The sequence below is a fragment of the Bos indicus x Bos taurus genome, chromosome 16 (genome assembly GCF_003369695.1).
Source record: "Bos indicus x Bos taurus breed Angus x Brahman F1 hybrid chromosome 16, Bos_hybrid_MaternalHap_v2.0, whole genome shotgun sequence".
Taxonomy (NCBI): Eukaryota; Metazoa; Chordata; class Mammalia; order Artiodactyla; family Bovidae; genus Bos; species Bos indicus x Bos taurus.
The window spans coordinates 49846029-49866441 of NC_040091.1; the positions used below are offsets into that span (position 1 = coordinate 49846029).

At 60.7% G+C, this 20413-nt stretch overlaps 1 protein-coding gene across 2 annotated transcripts in view; it reads right to left on the minus strand.

Moving 5' to 3' along the window:
* Positions 1-1341: 1341 nt before the first annotated feature.
* The window catches only part of SKI (SKI proto-oncogene), a 54524-nt gene continuing 35452 nt past the window's right edge, over positions 1342-20413 (minus strand). For both annotated transcript variants that reach the window (XM_027565151.1, XM_027565152.1), the window contains 6 exons: positions 6983-7102; positions 6789-6904; positions 6131-6393; positions 5719-6020; positions 4928-5158; positions 1342-4477 (listed from right to left, as the gene is read on the minus strand). In XM_027565151.1, coding sequence (XP_027420952.1) covers positions 4289-4477; positions 4928-5158; positions 5719-6020; positions 6131-6393; positions 6789-6904; positions 6983-7102 — 1221 coding nt within the window. In that variant the 3' untranslated portion in view covers positions 1342-4288. The remainder of the gene's footprint in view (positions 4478-4927; positions 5159-5718; positions 6021-6130; positions 6394-6788; positions 6905-6982; positions 7103-20413) is intronic.

Consider the following 20413-nt stretch of genomic DNA (forward strand, 5'->3'; position numbering starts at 1 on the left):
CTGCAGAGATGAGGGGGTCTGGACATGGACAGTTGCCCCCCCATCACACTGCCCACCCTGCTGGGCTCTGTGCAGGTCTTGAGGAAGGCGTGTGTATCTGGCATCACAAGTGAACAAGGCTTCAGCTGCTCTTGACTCTCGTCCATACTTGCAGGGGCGCCCCTGGGACCCTCAACAGGCCACAGTGGGCGGTTGTCCACTCAGGAGACCTGAGAAAACAGTACTGGGTGGCGCCCTGGATGTCCGGGCATAAGGCAGTGGTCAGGAGGACAGAAGAGTTGCCCAGCCCAGTAACGGGGACACGCAGTGTCTGGTCACCAACCTTTCTCCCCTCCCCTCCCACCCTGGGCACACGGAACCAGGAGTGCCCAGGAGCCCTGCTCACCTCACCTCATGCAGGGCAGTGCCCAAGGGTCCAGCCCTGCTGGAGTAAGGGGGGCCTGCAGCTCAGTGGGAGTCAGACCCAGGTGACATCTGTGTCTAGGGGGCAGAGGGTGTGGGGGCCTCAGTCATGCCCCACGAGGGGGGTCTGTCACCCATACCTCGGGGCCCCTGCTTCCCTGTCCCCTGTCCGCAGCCTGACCTTTCAGACCCAAGCCGACACCCGGCGACCCTGGCCCTGCTGCACCCTCCCTGGCCTGGGTGGAGACCCGGCCCTGGATGGGGTGGAGTCTGCCTCCTTGTCCACACCACAGCCCATCCTGCTTCCCCCAGGGGCTCCAGGGGACACCACTGGGCCCAGCTCTGGGGGGCTTACTAAGGATTGGGGAGGAGGTAGAGACCCAGATCTCCTAGGCTGGGGTCCGTTCCTCCAGGTAACCTGTGAGGCCCTGGGATCTGGGCTAGGAGGCTGGGCCTGGGTGGTGAAAGGCAGCCTAGAGAGGTGAGGTCCAGCATCAAGGGGCAGGGGGGTCTGGAGAAGCCCCCAGGGAGTCACACAGGTAGGGGTGGGGGCTCTGCTTATCTTTTAGAGCAGCACGTTGGGGTCTGCAGTTCTGAGGCCGCTGGCTGCCTCCCCATTAAGACATGAGGCAGCTCTGCAGGGGACTGGCCACCTACTCCAGCAGGCAAATGAGGCGTCCTCAGTGGATGCCCACAGTACGAGGGGCCACAGTTCAGAGTGACCAAAAGGGAGGGACAGAGGGCCCCAGCCAGGACCTGCCCACTTGTCAATGGAGACCGAAGGACCCCAGGGTCTGATGGGAAAACAGGCACCCCCTTAATCTTCCTGGGCTCAGGCCTGGTGGTGGCCCAGGGAGGGGCAGGGCCAACCCTGATTGATTGAGTCATGTCATCTGTTTGGGGGAGGGGCGTCGAAGGACTGACGGGTACACAGAGAAATAGAGAAATATGCCAAGCTCTTTCTTTTTTCTTTTTAAATCAGGCATTTATAAACAAGAAAGCATACATTAATTACATAAAAATAGTTTTCGAATAGTAGAGTAAGTCGTCATATTGTCATTAGCAGCAGCAAAGGAGAGAAGGGGACGGCGATGCGGACGCTCCTGGCGGGCACCAGGGTGGAGCTGTGGTTTTTTTCCTTAATTGGAAAAAAAAAAAAGTGTCGTTTGTGACTCCTGACTTAAAGCAAGAACAAGACAGCCCCCCAAGCCCGGTGAGCAGGCATGAAGGACGGGTGGGGTTGCCCAGGAAGCCGGTGGGCATGTTCTTCCTCTGTTAGAAACAACCCAGAAAATAGGACAGCTACCAGTAAGGAGAGAGTCCCAGGGGAGGACCCACCATGTACACGTATGATACACGAGTGTAAGAGGAAAGAGTATTTACATGGTCGCTTTGTACATTGGCGAGTTCTGTACGAAAAGCAGGACACTATGTGAGTGAGTTAGCTGCTCCATAGATATGAATGTTATTGCTGTTGTTTTTTCCCTTCGTTAAAAATCTTCTTTCAGCATAGAAATAATGAGTGATTAAACTGAATACACGGTCATTCTGGTAATGGGTATTACACACGGGGAGAGTCAACAGCCTACGGAGAGATGCCTCTTCTGAAAGAAATGCAACTGCAGCTGCGAGGCAGGAGCCTGGGGACCCTGCCCCCGAGGCGGGGACGGGGACAGACAGCCCCACGCCGGCCTCGCCCGCGGCTGCCACTGGCTCTGGCAGGTCATGGGACCCTCACAGTGGGCCTGGGGTGGAGGGGACGAGGCTGCCCAACCCCACCGCCGTACCTCAGCTCTTCCCGGTATCAGGTATCAGGGACCAAGCTGGATGGTGATGGGGCAGACCGAGCTGATGGTCAGATGTGCAGGTGAGCGGAAGGGAGGTGAGGCGACACATTGCCCCCACGCGCAACTTGGAAAAATGTGTCTCCCTCTGGAGTCTAAAAACTCAGAAAGTGAACGGAGCAAACCCGGTGGCCTCGGGTGGCAGGTCCCGGGGGCCCTGCGACCTCACTGCAGGTTCAGACGGCGACAGAGCACAGCCGCACAGAAGCACACTGACACACTCAAAGCTTTGCTCCAACTAAATCATTTAGTTTCCCTTGAAGAAATGACTGGAAAACACAACTCTGGAAAAACAAGGGTAAACACAGCATTCTGAGTGTTGCGTGACACAACCGACCCTCTACACGACACGGTAATAATGCCCATCGGTGGATATACGTATGGCAGAGGTTTCAAAGTCCATGCATACAGATTTAATAACTGCAAAGAAAAACAGAAGCAAAAAAATTTAAAAAAAAGAAAAACAACCAAACGCACGCTGCATATACACGGTGTCCCTTTTGCATTGCACTTTAGAAGGGGGGCTGGCAGCACCCAGCCCCCACCCAGCAAACCAAGGGCAGAACCCCACCACCGGCGTGGTCACCCGAACTCTGCTCTACTCGGCGGCCATGGCACCACCTCCCATGGCCACAGCTGCCAGGTGCTGGGACGGACGCGGGCAGAGGGTTCTGGTCAGGTCTCTCCACGTAAATAAATACCATGATTTAGATCAGGGAGCCCCCTGGTCTACTGGGAAATCATTTTTCAAGCTTGGGCATAAGAAACCTTATACAATTCGCATACAGTTGAGAGTAAACGCGATTATTTGGAATAAATGCAGGTAACTCATTGTGATCATGGCAGATCCAACAGCTACTGGAGACGTATTCTGGGGGAAGAAGACGAGTCAGGGTTTGCTGTACAAGACGCTGGAAGGCACAGAACCACCCCCCGAAGTTCAGTTTTTGCGTTTTCGTTTTCGTGTGATTCCCTTGTTCAACCAAGCACCAGAGGGGTTTCTAGACACTCGAGCACTTAGGATGTGGATGCTCTAGAAATCGGTTTGCAGTATCTGAAAGTAAAAACCTCAGTTAACTGGGGAATAAAAAGAGAAGGGGAAGGTTTTTGACAAAGTGCAGTTCTAAGTATACGTTTAAATGAACGAACGAACAAAAGGAAAAAGAAAAACTGAAATAATGCTGTGTTTGTTGCAATGCTGCAGCCTCGGCCCAAACAGAAGGCGTGCCGCCGGCCAGATGGAGGGGCGCGAGGAGGAGGGCGCGTGCCCGGCCAGCGCGGACCCGCCTCCGCCGCCCCCCCAAGCACCCCTGCAGATGCCTCTGTGGGCCGCCAGCTGGACGGAGGGGCGCGTGGAGGAGGGCACATGCCCGGCCAGCGCGAACCCGCCCCCGCCGCCCGCCCGAGCACCCCTGCGGACGCCCCTGCGGACGCCCCTGCGGTGGCGGTAGGCGGGTAAGGCGGCAGTGTTCCAGCTCGCGTGCGCGGCACTCCCCGGGTCCTCCCCCGACAGTGCGGGAGACGGGTTCTTGTCGCTGAAAAAATAGACTCTGGAGAAAAACCCTTCGTGTGGTCACGCGGCCGCGGGTGCAGACGAGCTGCGATGGCTTCGAGAGGCAGGACGGGGCCCCAGCTCCCAAGTGGGTCCTCGGGGGGCATCACGTGTGGGTGGGGCTTTTAAAAGTTAGTCATTAAAAAACGTGTTGATTTTTCTGAATATCAAGTCTCCTTATTGGTTTTAAATAGCTTATAACAAAAGTGTAAATGTTAGAACGTTCCGGCAAGCGGAGGGCCAGCCACAACCACCGAGCTGCCCTCGTCTCTGGGGCAGTTGGGAACCGGCTTGCACGCTTGAACTTGGCCAGTAGAAAATTTTGCAGTGGATTCCAAAAGTATGTGGTTCCAAACACTTGCTTGGTTCTAGGCACAGTAAGACGTTGTGCTATAAGGACTGGAGGGGGGCGTCCCGCTGGCACGGAGCCCCAAGCCCGCCGCCCGCCCGCCCTGCGGCATCCGCCCTGCACAGCAGACAGTGGGTTCGGCTAGGGCTCCAGCTCGGCCGTGCTCTCGCCACCTGCAGCCTCGGAGTGGGGCCGCGGCCACAGCTGCTCTTGCAGCCCCTTCACCACCTTCTCCAGGTGCTCCCGGGCCTCCCGCTCTCGCAGCAGGTCAGCCCGCAGCTGCTCACGATCGGCCTCTGCGTGCTGCAGCTTCACCTGCAGGTCCTCGATCTGAAAGGGACGCCTGCATTAGCCAGCTGCTCCCCACCCACCCTGCTGCTGCCCTGGCCCCGGGCTTACCCTCCGGCCATCACACACTCGCCTCCCACGCCACCCACTGGACCTACTGGTGAGCTCGGTAGAAGGACCAGCACCGTCTCCAGAGACCCTGAGACAGGGGACGACACCCACCCCCCACCCCTGGGAGCCTGCTGCTCAGCCCCAGCCCCAGATGGCAGCATGGCCAATGGGGACCGGCTAAGACATTCACAGGCATGTGAAGATGAGCTCAGCCCTCCTCCAAGACAGGAGAGTAGAGCCTGGGGCCACACCACCACCCCATGGAGGACAGGCCCAAAGCCGAGCAGCTCCCCACACCCAGACGGCCTGGTAAGGAGGGGAGGGACCCTGAGATGTCAAGGGCGCGCCAGCCACCTCTGCCTCCCGCAGTTCCCTGCGCACCTGGGCCGAATACTTGGCCCGCAGGCGGCCAGCCTCGCAGCCCTTGTCACACACGCGGGCTTGCCGTGCCTGCTCCAGCTCCCGCTTCAGGCGCAGCCGCGCCTCGTTGGCCTCCTTCATCTTTTTCTCGTTCTCCGCACGGAGCCGCTCGATCTCCTTCCGCAGGCTGCGCTTGGCCTCCGTGGCCTCCCGCAGCTTCTCCTTCTTGGCCACGCGCAGAAACTCCAGCTCCTGGGGTGAGGGGCCAGCTCAGGGGCGCCCCCACCCCAGGCCTCCCCAGCACCCGCCCGCCCCATGGGTCCCTGTCCCCTCAGAGCACTGCCCACAGCCCCCCGGAGGTATCCTGAGCTGGGAGGGGCTCACACAGGTACCGCACCATCTGAGGGCCCCAGAGGCCCCACGGCCAGATGGAGAGGAGGTGGCCCTTCTGGGGACTCAGCCCCACCCCTGCAAACATTCTCATGAATATGCATGTGGGAAATCACACCTCCAACCAGAACCAGGGAGACGGAGGGGTGCTGAGTGAGCAAGTGGTTGCAAGCTGGCTCTGGGGCTGGCAGGGCTGTGCTGAGCAAGCCCACATGCCAGACACTGGCTGAGGTGTGAGAGCAGAGAGACCAGGGGGCCCAGGCCACAGAGCCCTGGGTGACAGCCCCGCCCTCCCGGTGCTAAGGACTCGTTAATCAAGTCAGGTGGGCAGGGGAGGCCAGGAGGAGCCTCTTGGAAAGGAAGTAAGTGGCCCGGGGGAGTGGCCTGGGGCCCAGTGTGGGGACGGGTGTGCAGCGGCTCACCTGGTGCAGACTACGCTTGGCCTGCAGGGCGGCACTCAGCTTCTCCTCCTGCTTCACACGCATCTTCACCACCTCGTGCAGGAACTTCTCTTTGGCTTCCTTGGTGTCCAGGCCACCCTCCAGGGCCTGCCGCAAGTGCTCCAGCTCTGCCTCCAGCCCGCTGCTCGGGGTGTCGGTGGGGGCCGTGGCATCGGGGGCGGCAGGGGCCGCGGGCGGGGCAAGCAGGCCTGGGGAGCTCAGGTCCTTGGCGGAGCTGGATGAGGTAAAGGATGGAGAGGACAGCGAGGACAGGGAGGAGGTGACTGCAGAGACAGACAGACGGAGACACAAGTTAGCAGAGCGTCCTCTCCCGGGACAGGACTCTCCCGGGAGGACCAACTGCCCCCAAGAGCAGAAGGGAGTGGGCACTCACACTCCTCTCGGCTCTCCACCTCCACCTCGGCCTCCGAGTCCTTGTCCTCCTCGGGGGCAGGCCCGGGTGCTGGTGTCTCCGGGGCTCCAGGGGTGTCCGCAGGCAGCTTCCGCTTCCGGGGCTGGATGCAGGCGGGGAGGGGCTCAGGGGCCCGGGAGACGACCGTGGCACAGGGTGGGCTGCTCACTGCCTTGTGCTGGGCTGGCGGGGCCAGGGCCACGTTGGGGGCCACGCCTGTCTCAAAGCTCTTGTAGGAGTAGAAGCTGTGGGGGACACAGCAGGTGCTGGGTCCTTGACAGCTTCCCCGGCCCCTGCACGCCCCCCACAGCAGGGCCTGCTCCCACAGAGAGTGTGAGGGAGTGGACACTTCAGCCTGGGGCAGCTGGAACACGGCCCCCAGCCACCGTGCGTTGGACAAGCCACACCAGCATTGTGTGCCACCAACTTTAGAGCACAGAAAATCTAGACACCCTCCCCCATACCACCAAAGGACCAGCACTTCTGCGACTGCCTTACCCGGAGAGCTGGGGCCTGACACAAGGCCTCCAGACCACCTGCCCGCCAAGCTCAGGGATGATTAAAGCGGGAACCTGCTTCTCTGGCTGGTCTGCAAGCCCCGTGGGTCACGGCTGGTGGTCACGGTGGGAGGGTCACTCACCTGTCTCGAATCAGGGCTGGGAGATGTGGGGAGAGCTCTTTGTCACTCGCGGAAACCGCAGGGGACCAGGGTCGGAAGGCGGAGAGGCGCTGGCGAGGGTGGACGCAGCCCAGGCTCTGTGGGAAGAGGGGCTGTCAGAGGGGTGCCCCAGGCCACCCCGCCCCCGCCCCGCCTGCCAGTGCCACGCGCCACACCTTGCTGGAGGAGCTGGCCAGGGTCCGCAGCCAGCCTGGCTGCTTGTCCTTCTCGGAGGACGTGGGGTGCTGGGAGGGGGCGTCATCTGCTTTTCTTACGGAGGCCGGTGGATCAGAGACCTGTGAGCGACACAGAAGTTCCCGCTGACACGCTGGGTAGGACGCAGCCACACATGAGGCATGTCCAGGGACACGCAAACCCCTCAGGCACACATTGCATGGTGCGCCTGGTCCCACACGGGCCTGATAGCTGGCAGAGGCCAAGGACCCACAGCACGTTGGCTCAGAAGGGACGCCTGCCCACCCCAACTCGGGCTGACAGGTCTGGAAGGGGCAGCGGCAGGCAGGCTCGCGGGCTGAGCACAGGGCCCTGTTGGGGTCGCCCAGAGCTTTCCAAGGCCGTCACATGTAGTGCCCCCAGAGCCCTGGGTTTCACCACATGGTACTAATTTTAGAAACTTCTTGTGGGGCTGGGCCAGCTGCATGACGGGTGAGCAGAAAGCTTGGGCCATGCCCCGTCCCTGCTGGAAGGAAACAGTCCCAACATGAACTGAGTGCACTCAGCCCGCTGAGAAAGCCCCTGGACGTCCCCAAGTCTCGTGTAGGGGAAGGAAGCTCAGGACATACGAGCCTTGTGTCTGCTGGATACTGTAGCTGGAGTGGCCTCCAGGGCTGGTGTCCAACTGCCCCCTGCCTGCTGGCCCCAGGGAGCACCTGGAGAGAATACCGAACCCCAGAACTGGCCCTGAGGGGCCTGCGCTTCCAGGGCTGTGGGGGAGGAAGTGGTCAGTCAGCTGCCGGGTCAGCAGGGTCATCACAACAAAACTCAAGGGACGGAACCAACTGGGTGCAAGGCCGCCAGGGCAACAGAGCCCACACTTCTGGGTGAATGCACGGGCCACTCCCAACCCCACAGCCAAGGCTCCCTAACTCCACTCCAGGAAACGCGGAACCCTCAGGCCCAGACCCGTGGGGCTGGACGGCATGCTCTGGCCTTGGTCCCAGCACAGGGTGGCTGCCCCCTCAGCCTGCCCACCCAGTCCCTGGGAGACTGGTTGAGGGTCCTTCAGACAGCGTGGACAGACAACTCAGATCTGAACACACCTGGTGCTCTTGCTGGGGGTGCTGAAGGGGAAAGGAGCTGGGCAATGCCTGGGGGCCTCCCGAGCTTGGTGCATAGTGCTGGACTGGGCGCCGCCCGCAAGGGTGGGGCTTCCTGTCTGAGCCGAGTTCTCACGGGAGAGAAGCCACAGCGCCCTGCCGGCTCCTCCAATTCCGAGAAACCTCAGGGAGCCCTTGTGGGAGGTGTCAGACGACCCGGGCCGCAGGCCACCCCCATGTGGCCAGCAAGCCCCACCACACAGCGGGGGCAGCTTCCTGCTCGGGAGAAAGGCTGGAGCCTCCTGCCCCCCGCAACCTGCCTGAGTCCTGGTCCACCCGGGATGCAGGAGCTGAGCAACCTTGGGGACTCTGTCCAAGGAAGCCCAGTGTGCTCTCCACAAAGTCCAGCTGGCTGGTTATGGGAATGAGGAAGCACCAGAGGAGGAGGCATGGCCACCAGGGCCCGAGGGAGTGACCCCTCTTCAAAGCCCAGGAAGGATGGGTCGTGGAGATGGCATAAGATCGGAGACACAGCCATGTGTGCAGTGATAGCTGTGTGGCCATCTCTGTGAGGGGCAGAGCCTGTGGCCTCTGGCTCCTGACCCTGCTGGGCCCTGGAATCCAGGACGCACTCAAGCAGCCTCTCCACACTCCAAGATACACGTCCTGCCTGACAGAGAAGCCTGTGGGGACAGTGCAGAAACATGGGTTCCAGGAGAACCCCCCTGGTGCCACAGGGAGCCGCCACCCGGGACTGCTCAGCGGCCACGCCTGTCTGTCACCGTGGAGCCTGTGCATCACCCAGGGACCTGCATACGTGTGCATGATCTGGGGTAAAACGGGAGGTGACGTCACCCCCATGACCTTCCTGTCCTCCCAGGTCAGAGGCCCCAAACCGTGGAGCCGCCGCATATGGGTGCAGCAGGGTGTGCACGGCTGCTGAGGCCGTGGCCACCGCGGAGGGCAGCACAGGGGGCAACAGGCAGAGCAGGGGTGGCTCCCGGCAACACCCCTCGTGCTCACAAGGGCTGTACTCAGTGTCTGAGCCCCAGAGGTCCTGCAGGCCAGCTCAGCCAGGCAAACCTGGGGTCCTCTCTGCAGGCAGGGGGCTCCTGGGGGAAAGGAGGGCTTCGGACTACCGAGGACGAAGCTGTCTCGGGTTTTCCTCCCTGGGTTCTGCACTGTGAACACCGGCTCCACACTCCATTTCCTAGGCCCCACCCTGTCCACCTTAAACAGAAAGAGAAAGCGTACATGGGGGAGGAAGGAAGAGAACATTCCCGACACCGGCCGGCAGCACCGGACTAAGGCCAGAGCACCCAGTGCGAGCTCTGCACACAGGGGCGCTGACTGGCCCATCGCCCAGGCCCCTGGCTCTGGGGTGACCGGGCAGTGCAGAGGAGAGGCTCTCTGACCAAAAGGCAGAGCCAGGGCACCAACCTGGACAGGCCGGAGTGAGAGAAGCCCAGCACAAGGCAGGACCAAGCCCGAATGGCCCCAGGCTCTGGGAGGAAGATCAGACTCTCAGCCCGCACATGGACACGAGGCAGGGTGGAGGGAGATGCTGCCGGAGTATGGCACAGTGGGGTGGCACAGGGCCGCGTGCAGCATCCAGAGACCACCCAGGTGGCTGCCTGGCGGGAGGGTGGCCACTTGGGGTCACCTCCCCGCCCAGGTCCACAATTTCATCCCCGAGCCCTTGTGGGATGTGCGGGCTTTGGGCTGAGGCCCCGGAACATGAGGTGACCGGGCTCCACCTACCCAGGCAGGCACTATGCTGCCCTGAGAAATGCCACCCGAGTACAGCTGGGCATCTGTCCAGGGTGCCTGCCCAGGACACCCTGGGTGGTCAGGATGTAGAGACTCCTTGCACCCTCCCTACGGGGGCACATGCCCCTGGTCACAGTCGTGCACACGCAGAGCTCGGCGGGGAGGCCGCATGCACAGACACCCAGAAAAGAGCAGTGCCCCCATCCCCACCCCCGAGCTGGGTGGGTCTGCTCTCTTCAGCACAAAGGTGTCCCCTCTGGCCTCAGGGCCTAAGGCCAGGATGCACGCTGCCCTGGGTGCTCTGCAGGGCTGAGGGCAGCCAGCACCCACACACCCTCTGGTCCAGCGGCACCAGGCGATGTGGCTGGGGAACCCGGCAGGAGAGTCTCCGACGAGACCTCCACTAGGGATGAGGAGCACAACCTGGACGGAAGACCCGCCCCACAGAGAAAATGACACTCGGCTCCCTGGACTCCTTGCTAGGGGCCGAGTTCTGCCATTTGGGGACCAGGCCCAGGTGAGGGTCTAGCTAGGCGCTGCACTCAATCAGGGAGTGAAACGCACCGTCCAGCCGCCAGACCCTGGTCATCAACTGATTCGAAGGACAATATCAGCCTTGCTGTCAACCACCTGACCCCCCCAGACTCAATGCCTGCGCAGCCGCCCTGGCCGAGCCCCAGTGGCACAGATGTCTCCTACCATCAGACACTGGAGGACTGTCAGCCTCTCCCCAAAGGCAGCTGCACTTCTAGACAGACACCCAGAGCAAGCGCCACAGCTCAGCTGAGGGCCGTGTCCCAATACGGCTGGTGTGTGTACACAGCCTCCAGGTGAGCAGGAAACCCCACGTGAAGCTCACATGAAGCTGGGCGTGCCTTCCAGACACACCAGCTCTGCTGTACAATACACCTGCCTGCACCGTCTCCACCACCCTGTCCATCAATCTGCTTCTGCACCCTTTCATCAGGCGGCAGCTAACATGGAGAACCTTACACCAGCTCAGAGAAAACCTGAAGGTGAACCGTCTGGAGAAACCAAGGCTCTAAAGGGGTGAGCCCCACTCCCACGAACTCCCTAATGATGCTGAAGCACAAGGAAGCAAAGGTGAAACAGCAAAGGGGGAATCCAGCAGAATCAGAACGTTTGTGCCTGAAAGGACACCAGCAAGAAAGTGAAGACAGCCCACAGAACGAGAAAGACTTTGAAAACAACCCAAGTCCGGGGAGAAGGACTCGAACAGGCGTGTCTCCACAGAGGACACAGCCATCAAGCAAGTGAAGACACTCAGCGTCTCACACTAGGGCGATGCACCTCACAGCCACCAGGATGACTGCAATCACAACCAGAAAGCATGTGTTGGGAGGCAGGAGAGAAACAGGGAACTTGTGTGTTGCTGGCGGGGACGTGACCCAGGCAGCTGCGGCACAGCTGAATGTAGAACCACCCCGTGAGCTCGGTAAACACCCAGAGGACTGGAAAGAGGGGCTCAGCCTGGGACCAGAACCTACAGGAATCCAGACAAAGTACACCCACATGTGAATTCACAATCATCTCAATAGGGAGAATTTAAGTAACCTGCCAAGTGCCCCTCACACTCACGAGGACAGCTGGAGCTGTTTCAACGATGAATGATATGCGGCATCACTGGGGAGGACGTGGAGAAACCAGAACCCCGTGCTACTGGAGGGGAACAGTCAGACTAGCAATTCCTCAAAAGCACAGAATAGCCCACGACCCAGCAATGCCACTCCTGGATGGACACACTCAAGATAAATGAAAACACATCCACAAAAAATGGGACATGTATTCATAGCAGCATTGTTCCTAACAGCCAAGGAGTGGAAAGTCCCACATGTCCATCAGTGGGCGAAGGAGTAAATGAAACGTGGTCCATCCATCTACACCAAAGAGCACCCCTTGGTCCCAGTGAAGTGCAAGGCTCTGACATGTGACACCAGGTGGCCCAGCAAGAGGAGCAGACCCAAGAGGCCACACTGTTCCGGCCCCATTCTCGTGGACAGTCCAGAACAGGCAGATCTGCAGACAGGAAGTGCACCAGTGGGCCCGGGGGCCCACGGGGCACAGTTTCCTTCCGGGTGATGCAGATGTGCTGAGACTAGACACTGGTGCCTGAGCATGGAATCGTGCTCTCAGAAAGGGTGGACTTTATGGCACGTGAATTACATCTCCATAAAGCTATTAAAACTACCTATGAGAAAAATGAAATGAACTGTTGGTTGAAAAGCCAAACCACTGAGGATCAACGGTTCCTGACTCACCGTCCTTCCAGCACAGGACGGAGCAGGACGCCTGAGGAGCCACTTGTGGCTGGCCCTGGAAGAGGTAATGGCCCCATGCCCACAGGATCACTCTGACCCACAGGGCCCAGAGGGCGTCAGAGGTCAGGGAAGGTCTTGGTGGGACTGGCATCCACTTGGCACCTGGCTGGGCAGCCAGGGCATGTCCAGGACAACAGCATGGACATGGTCAGGGTTCTGAGGTGGGGGTGGTGGGCTGCACACAAACGCAGAGGCCAGGCACAAGGGGTGGCCCCTAATTCCTGAGGACCCCCAGATCCCCACCTCCTAAACCCTGTGGTGGGCAGTGGGCACCCCAGGAGCCATGCCCACCATGCAGGGGAAAGTCTCTCAAGAACTCATAACCTCAGGCCTACACAGACCCCTGGGAGGAACGGGGTGAGAGGCAGCACCACACAGACGCCCAGACTCTGCAAGAAAACGGCAGAAACACCCAAATAAACCCAGCCTGAGAGGAGTGGACACAGGGAAACCTCGTGTGAACCGGCCCCAGCTCTGGGCAGGCACGAGGGCCTACTATGCTGGACTCTCCTGCCCAGGGCGGCCAAGGGCCCAATGGGGCAGGAGGTCAACCCTGCTCCAGCAGGTGGACGACCTCCCTCACTCAAGACCACAGCCAGCCCTGCCGTGCCCAGAATGCCCCCATCCGGGGTGGGCACAGCAGGGAACCACAGGCTCCTTCCTGCAGGGGTGCCCACCCCAAGGGAGGGCAGCTGCAGAGGACAGAGTGTGGCCCCTGGGCGGACACGGGGCTCTGAGCTACCACGTCCCACCCAGGCTTCAAGACTAAGTCCTGCCAACAGCACCCAGGTCTCCTGAGGGGAGCTCTCGGCCCGGCGCTCCGGACCACCATCTCTAAGTCCACCCCAGGGCTGCGTCGTGGACAGTCCAGGAGATTTTACAGTTCCAGAAACTGCCAAGCTATTTTTGTAAGTACCATTAATATTTTCCACGTGATCATTCATGTTTCATATTACGCTTAAATTAACCTATTTTCTGATTATTGTGGTACAGAGGAAGCAGATTAAATTTGCAAGACAACCCCAAACCCCAAAATGAAGTGAAAATAGCAATTTTACAGATTCACTTTGATTTTTTTAAATTTAAGTAGGTCATCTTTTCTGTTACTTCCACATCGTTGATGAGAATAAGTTAAGACTTTTCTAATCAAAGTCACTGCCCCTCCCCCACGAACCAAACCTCAGCAGCTCTCGGCTGGCAAGGGTGGGGGCAGGGGTGGGGCCTTCCCTCCCCAAGGAGCCCTGGACACCACTCAGAAGGAACCCTGGGCAGGTGCACGGTCTGGCAGCCCCCGAGACGGCCACCCAGCTGCGGCTGGCGCCCCTCCATGGAGACTGTAGGGGGGTGGGGGAAGGGCTCGGGGGTATGTGTCCTTGAACACCCTGGACGTCTGTCCTGACCACAAGAGGCCTCTGGTGCCCTAGTCTCCACACACCACAGCCCTGCCACCAGCCCCGTACCCGGCCGCCCACGCCCGCCGCCCCTGAGAATCAGAAAGTCAGGGAAAGTCCCGCCGGACCGGGCAGGGGGAATGGAACCTTTCTTTTCCTTCGCAGTCACTGGAAAGTAACCGTAAAAAGACTTTCAAAAAACCCCAAAGAACCAGAACCCAAGAACAATGAAGCTGTTTTGAAAATCCACGGTTCTTGTTTTGGGGCTTATTTTACTCCTACAACACTGTTCTTGGTTTTAAAGGGTGGTGAGCGCCCTGACTAGCCAGTGTGGAGTGGACGCAGGCTCTGGCCCCGGGAGAGGGAGGGGGACAAACAAGCCTGTCTACCCAGAACAAGAAAGGAAAAGCGACCGCCCTTCCTGGAGGGTGACTGAGCCCCAGCCTCACCAGAAGAGAACAGTTCACAGGGCAGGAGCGGGGCTGGACACACTGTGGTCCACGTGGGCAGCCCTGGCCCCACCAGGCCCTCAGGAGGCTCAACCACTCTCTTGACCCCCAACAGGCCTCTGACACAGGAACCAGGATGGATGCGTGGGTGCCGTCCCCTGATGAAGGCCAGGCGGCTGCTCTGCAGGGTCACTCCCCCGACACCTCCTGACCTGGGCCCGCCCCCCAGCCGCTCCTCTCACACCAGCATCTGCCACCAGGGGTGCCATGGCGCCTCACTGCACCCACGGCATCTCCCTTGAGGCCCGAGGGGGTGTGGTCCCCGCCCCGCTCTGCTTCCACTAGCTGGCCTCCTCCTCCTCAGAGCTGCAAGCTCTGCCCAGCGGTGGCGCTGGGCCACCCTCTGCTCCCTACACCTACAGAGCACCCCAACATGCTCCTGGACTCACAGGGGCACTGGCCGTCAGGACAAGGTCAGGGCACATGTGGGGGAGCATGTGTATACGTGTGTGTGGGCACCTAGGGCATACACGTAGCCTGCACATTCTCATGTGTAATCCATCAGCTGCCCCAGGTGAGAGCCTCAGAGAGAGCCCCAAGCAGGGGGCAGGTGGGAGTCAGCTGAGGGGATGGAGTCAGGAGGGGGACGGGCGAGGCCCAACAGGCCTTTCCCAGAGCAGAGCCCTAAACCCAGCAGGCTGGGGGCCGGTGTGTCTGGCTGGCCCCGAGACAGGGCCTGGGTGGAAGACAGCCCCCCGCAACTGGTCTTGTCAGTCAGACACTGACCCAGATGCTGACTGGGGGCAGGGGGGCACTGCTAAGCCACAGCGTCAATGAAAATGGGAGCCACACGCGATGAGAGGCCACTGGGACCCAGCAGCCCGCCTCCTTCCAGTAAGGGGTCTTCCTGCTCCTCCAAACGCCAGCCTCATGCCCACTGAGGCCCTCGGACTTGACCGGCTCCTGAGCCTTGGATGAGAGCAGAGCAGGAGGGGGCCTGCCGAGCACCTGGGGGCCCAGGGAGGATGAGGCTGAGGACTGCTCAGAATCCTGCCAGGGAGCACACACGATCAGAGCAAGCAACAAGGGTTGTGTCCCCAGAGGCGCCTCCACCATCTCACCCATGACCCATTCCTGCGGGAGGGGCCACCAGGGCGGCATGGGCAGGGTGGGCAGCACCAAGTCCCTCCCTGTGCGATGGCAGGAGGATTGGGAAGCTTGGCGTCGGGAGGAGGTGACATGGTGCAGGGGCCGGCTGGTTCTGTGGTGGAGGCTGGAGTAGCAAGAGCTCCATGCCCGGATCCCGGCCACCATCTGTGTCCTGAGGGCACTGACGTGACCCCCACTGGTCAAGCACGCCCTGACCTCTGAGCCGGCAGGTGTGACTCCCATGTTCAGTTTACTGTCGCACAAGCACGACTCCAAGAAGGAGACCTGGTGCTGGGAGAGGGCACTCGATGGACCCTGAGCCCCCAGCTCAGTGCATCCTGAGAGGCCAGAGGGAAACAGATCTGCTGACCAGACCTGCTGATCGTGCAGGAGCTGGCAGGGGCCTCAAAGACACAGTGGGAGTGAGAGAGGGGGAGCCTTGCTCTCCAACGACCCCCTCACTCCAGCTAGCCAGGCTCCCTGTGTCCCAGGAGGCCCCATGTGGATGAGGTCCACCACCCCACACCCCAAGCCACTGAGGGGAGCCCCTTGCTCAGGCCCCACTTTCCAGCACCTGAAGTCCATGGGGGCAGACCTGCCTACCTCACAGGGACCACAGAGCCTGCGCCATCCTCAGGCGGACAGCCCACTAACAATGTTCTCAGGGTCCGAACCGCCCATGTCAGGAGATTCCTGTTTCTCTCCACATCAGGATTTCTCCTGTCCAGGAAACACGCTCCCCGTCTTCAGAGTCTAAGCAAAAACACCCATATGTGGTGTCCACCCAAAGGCCGCACGAGGCCCATCTCCACACAGAACGGGGCTCTGCCTGGCTCTCTGGAGCCTGACGCCAGACTCCCATAGCGCCCCGGGGCAGGAGGCCGGTGGAGAAGGAAGCCCCAGGAGGCCCTCCCAAGAGCCTTTCTAACCTGAGGACGAGACACTGGGGCTGGATCCCAGGTCACACGACGGCCGACACCCGGCTGGCGTCAACTCTGAACAGATTCTCGGCAGATGAAGTCCATCGGGAAGACAGTGCGGGCAAAGAGCGAGACAGCATGAGATCCCAAGGGGCTGGGCTTTCCTTCAGACAGAGGGGGCCACTCGCCCCCTACCCCGGCCGAGCAGGGCGTCCTGGCCTCTCGCAACCACGTGGGGGGAAGGAGACCGGCCTGAAGGAAAGCCGGGCTCCCAGATTCTCATCGTCCAGCCCTCCGCTCCTCAGAGGGTGGCAGAAGGAGCTGTGGAGGCCCCCCGCCCGCAAAGCAAGGACAGAACTCGAGAGCCCGCTGCAGCTCCCCACACATCCCTCAGACGCACCCATCTGCACTGCACAGAACAAAGAGGAACAGTAGAACTTAGAGCGTTCTACTGCTCTAAGAACGGTAGAACTTAAAACATCTTATTTTTCTTTATTTGAAATGGTGTTAATTAGCAACAAAATCCCCCAAGACAAGTCTGTCAGAGATTTTAGCCCTTTTTTCTGCTTCCCGGACAAAAGCCGAGTTACACAGCAGGCCAGAATCCGCAAGACACATGGTCCCCTGGACCTGCCAAGTGCGTGACTGCAGAGGCTCAGCAACGGCTGCTCACGGTCCTCAGGGACCCGGGGTCAAGGGCTCCCCCAGCTGTGGAGCGCAGCCTTGCGAGGGAACTTGGAAACTGCTTTCTAACCAGTTAAGAAGAAAGATCCTCCAAAAGAAGAGTTTTAAAAGCCCATCTGTTAATGTACCCCAAGTGCATGCAGAGGGCTGGTGACGGTGAGGAGATGGAAATTCACAGTGGAGGTGGCTCAAGCCTGCAGAAACCCCAGGCGTCTGAACCACAGCACGACACACCATGCAGGCCGGCCACCGCGGCCCAAACACAACACAGAGCCAAAGGGCTTTCTGTACTACCAGTTCAAACAACAAAACAAGTCCCTTCTTTTTACTGTTGGGGATGCTTTTGTCCAGGAAAGTACACAAACATGGGCCCTCAAATCCCCGGTCCACGCTGACCACTGACAGAGATGGAGTCGGAGGACCCACGTGGAGTACCCACCCCACTTTCGGCCGCAGTGGCCACAGCCCCTGGGTGGGTGTGGCCTGTCAGGCAGGTGCCCCCAGAGGAGGGCGGCGGTCTGCCCCCACCTATCCTCCTCTGGGCGCAGGCCTCCTGGGGGAAGGGAGGGGAACTCGACCCAGCAAGAGACACACAGCAAGGCGGGGGAGGTGCAGCTTGGCCCCTCACCCACACCTGCAAGCAGCACAGAGAAAAAGCAGGGTGACCCGGTGCTGAGGAGGCTGCGGAAGGGCAGGTGTGGGCGGTGGGGCCAGCGGGATTGAGTGGGCAGAAGGGAAGACACGCTGGACCTGGCGGTCACCCACAACAGGGCCAGACCCTGTGTGGCCTTTCCTGCCAGCGAGAGGGGTTCCAGAGGAGCTGCCCCCAACTCCACAGCAGCCTGAAAGGCCCCCAGAGGCAGGTCCTCCTTCTCTGGGCATCGCATGTGCAGAGAAAGCTGACAAGGCCCAGCCTGGATCTTGAGAGCGTCCTGGCCTCAGCGGCCAGCTCAAGGGACAGACAACTTTCTCGCCAGCTTTCCGGCCAGGAAGTGGCCAGGAGGCCCCGCCCACCCAGCCGGGTCTGTTTTGTTTCCTCGGTCCCCACCCCTCCCTCTCGCAGCGGCGGCAGCCCTGGTTGTTTTCTCTCCATAGAAACCGACACAACACTGAGCCCAGCACCCGAGCCAGCGTGGTGGACAGTGGCGCTGCCCGGCCTGGGAGCAGCTCAGAGCTGGCGCGGTGGCTGCCTCCGCTTTCGGGCTGAGGCACTGAGGCTGGCGAGGGGCTGGGGAAGTCACCACAGGTGTGTCCCTGGCACATTCCCAGAGTCCCAGCTGAAAGACAGCTCACGTGGAGACGGAGCTGAGAATCCACGGACCTGTGGTTGGCACCGACCAGCTCCCAGGAAGGCAGGGCCACCAGAGTGAGTCCCGAGGAAAGTGCAGGACACATCGCATGAAGCACACCGCATCACTCTCACACTTCGATGAGGGTCTCCGAGGGCACCTGACCCTTCCTGTCCAAGGTTCATCGCTGCCCAGGAGATAGGCTGGGGTGGGGAAGGGGCTGCATGGGCCATGCCGGGCCCAGGAGAGCCAGGACAAGTCAACAAGGTGAGTATGGGACAAGGCTGCAGAACACACACCTATCTTTCATCTGAGAAGTGGGGGACACAGGTTCTGCTGCCTCAGAACAGAGAGCACTGGGGTCACTACCCACACACGTCCATCCACAGCAGGAACCACGCCATCCACAGCTGACCCTCAGCTGCAGGACCCCTGCCACTGGTGAGCTGGTCAAAGGCCAGAAACCCGACACTCCCCCTTCCTGTGGATCATCCCAGCAAATGGAGGGGGACAGGGCCTGGCAGGTGCAGGAGGCCGGGGCCCAGGCACAAGGTTCTCCCAGCGCTGCCAGGCCAGCGGCCAGGTGACACAGCTGCACCAGGGGACCTGACCCCCACCCCACCCAGCAATGCCTCCTCACTGCCACACACCCTGCCGAGCCCCCTCCCCTCGCTGCATGAAGCCAAAGAACCCATGGGGAAGGAGGGGTGTGCCTGAAGCCTGGGTGGGGAGCAAGGACAGGGCCTTCTGGCGCCTTCTCCTGGGTTTGTGTGTAGGGGGAGGAGGGAGGACCTGCAGTCCTTTGCAGGCCCGATCTGGCCCTTAAGGGCGGAGGGCTGGAGCCACCTTTAGAGCTGGTGAGTTGCCCCTCGCCTGGCTCCAGGCCTGGTCTGCTCACTGCGGCAGAGAGACGGGAGCCCATGGCCCACCCCCCAACCCAACCTGTCTCTGACCCTCACTGACCTGAGACCTGAGTTCACATTATCTAATTAGGAAGACTGGGGTCTCCTGAGTTTCCAACCGCCATACTGCGGCCTGTGTTCACTGCTGTCTTCAGGCGGGTTCATCTTCACCAAAGGTGCACCATGTGCTGTCAGGGAACACAGTCTCCTGTCTGCAGGCCAGGGCTGTTCTGGGGCCCAGACACACGTGGGCACAGCAGCCAGGCTCCCGCTGCCACATTGGGACACCAGCCCTGCCTCGGTGATGGTGATCTGGGGGCCTCCTGGAGAAGGGACATCCGCCCACACAGGAGCGGGCTCCACCCTGGCCGCTAATGTGTCTCTTCAACAGCAAGGCCACGGGAGCATCACCACTGAATCAACCTCCCCCGAAACAGGAAAAGGAGATACAGCTCCTAGGAGGATAGGAGGAGCCCACTATCCTCCGGCCTCAGCCCTCCTGGCAGGGCGTCCCATGTGTGCAGGGTGAGGGTGGCCTCAGCAAGGCGACAGGGAACGCAGGGAAGACAGCTCTCCGCACCTGCGCCCCTCTCCCAGCCTCTGCATTTGCAGCTGGAGCGGTCCTTGGAAGGAAGGAGGCATTTCCTGTGTCCCCCTCCAATCTCCATGCCAAGCCCCAAGGACAGGAGGCGCCAAGGATGGGAAGGGGCTTGGAAGTGGGGGATAGGAGGACTCGGCTCCAAGAAGGCTGACGAGGTGGGAGGGGCTCTGTGTTGGGGTCTTCCCACCTGGGGCATCCGCCAGGCCCACGGCACCCACTGACAGGAGGCCAGAACTAGAGGCAGGTGAATGGGGGTCCTGGTCCACAGCACCAGGGCTGTGGGAGACCCTCAGGAACACAGAGATGCCAGGGGGCCAGGAGGTGGGTGACTGTCCAGTCAGCAGGGCTCTGCCACCAGACCCAGCATCTTGGCCACCCCAGCTAGACTGGGAAGTTGCCCCGGGGCAGCTCTGTGCTGCTCATGGGGGCAGCCCAGGGCCTCTGGACACCAGGTCTGTGACAACTGCTCCAGGAACACCTGTGCTGCGTGAAGGGCCCAGAATGACTGGAGCCCTGGGGGACGGTTGGCCACTCCTCCCACGGGCTGTGATGACCAACACCCCCAACCCCTGCAGGCCAGGCAGGCTTGGATATCCAAGTCTAACTGTGTAGTCAAGGGCAGGACGAGATTCCTACCCAGCTCATGGAGAGAGGAGCCCAGCTGGGGCTGCAATGCCCCTGGGAGGTCCTAAGAACCTTGCTGGGCCACCCTGGGGTCCACACAGGACACCAGTCCCAGGGATCCATGGACACGTCCATCTGTCCCATGCAGCCAGGCTACAGCCATCTCAAGCGCCTAGGTGTCCTGGGGACACAAGACTGTCTGAGCTTCCTGG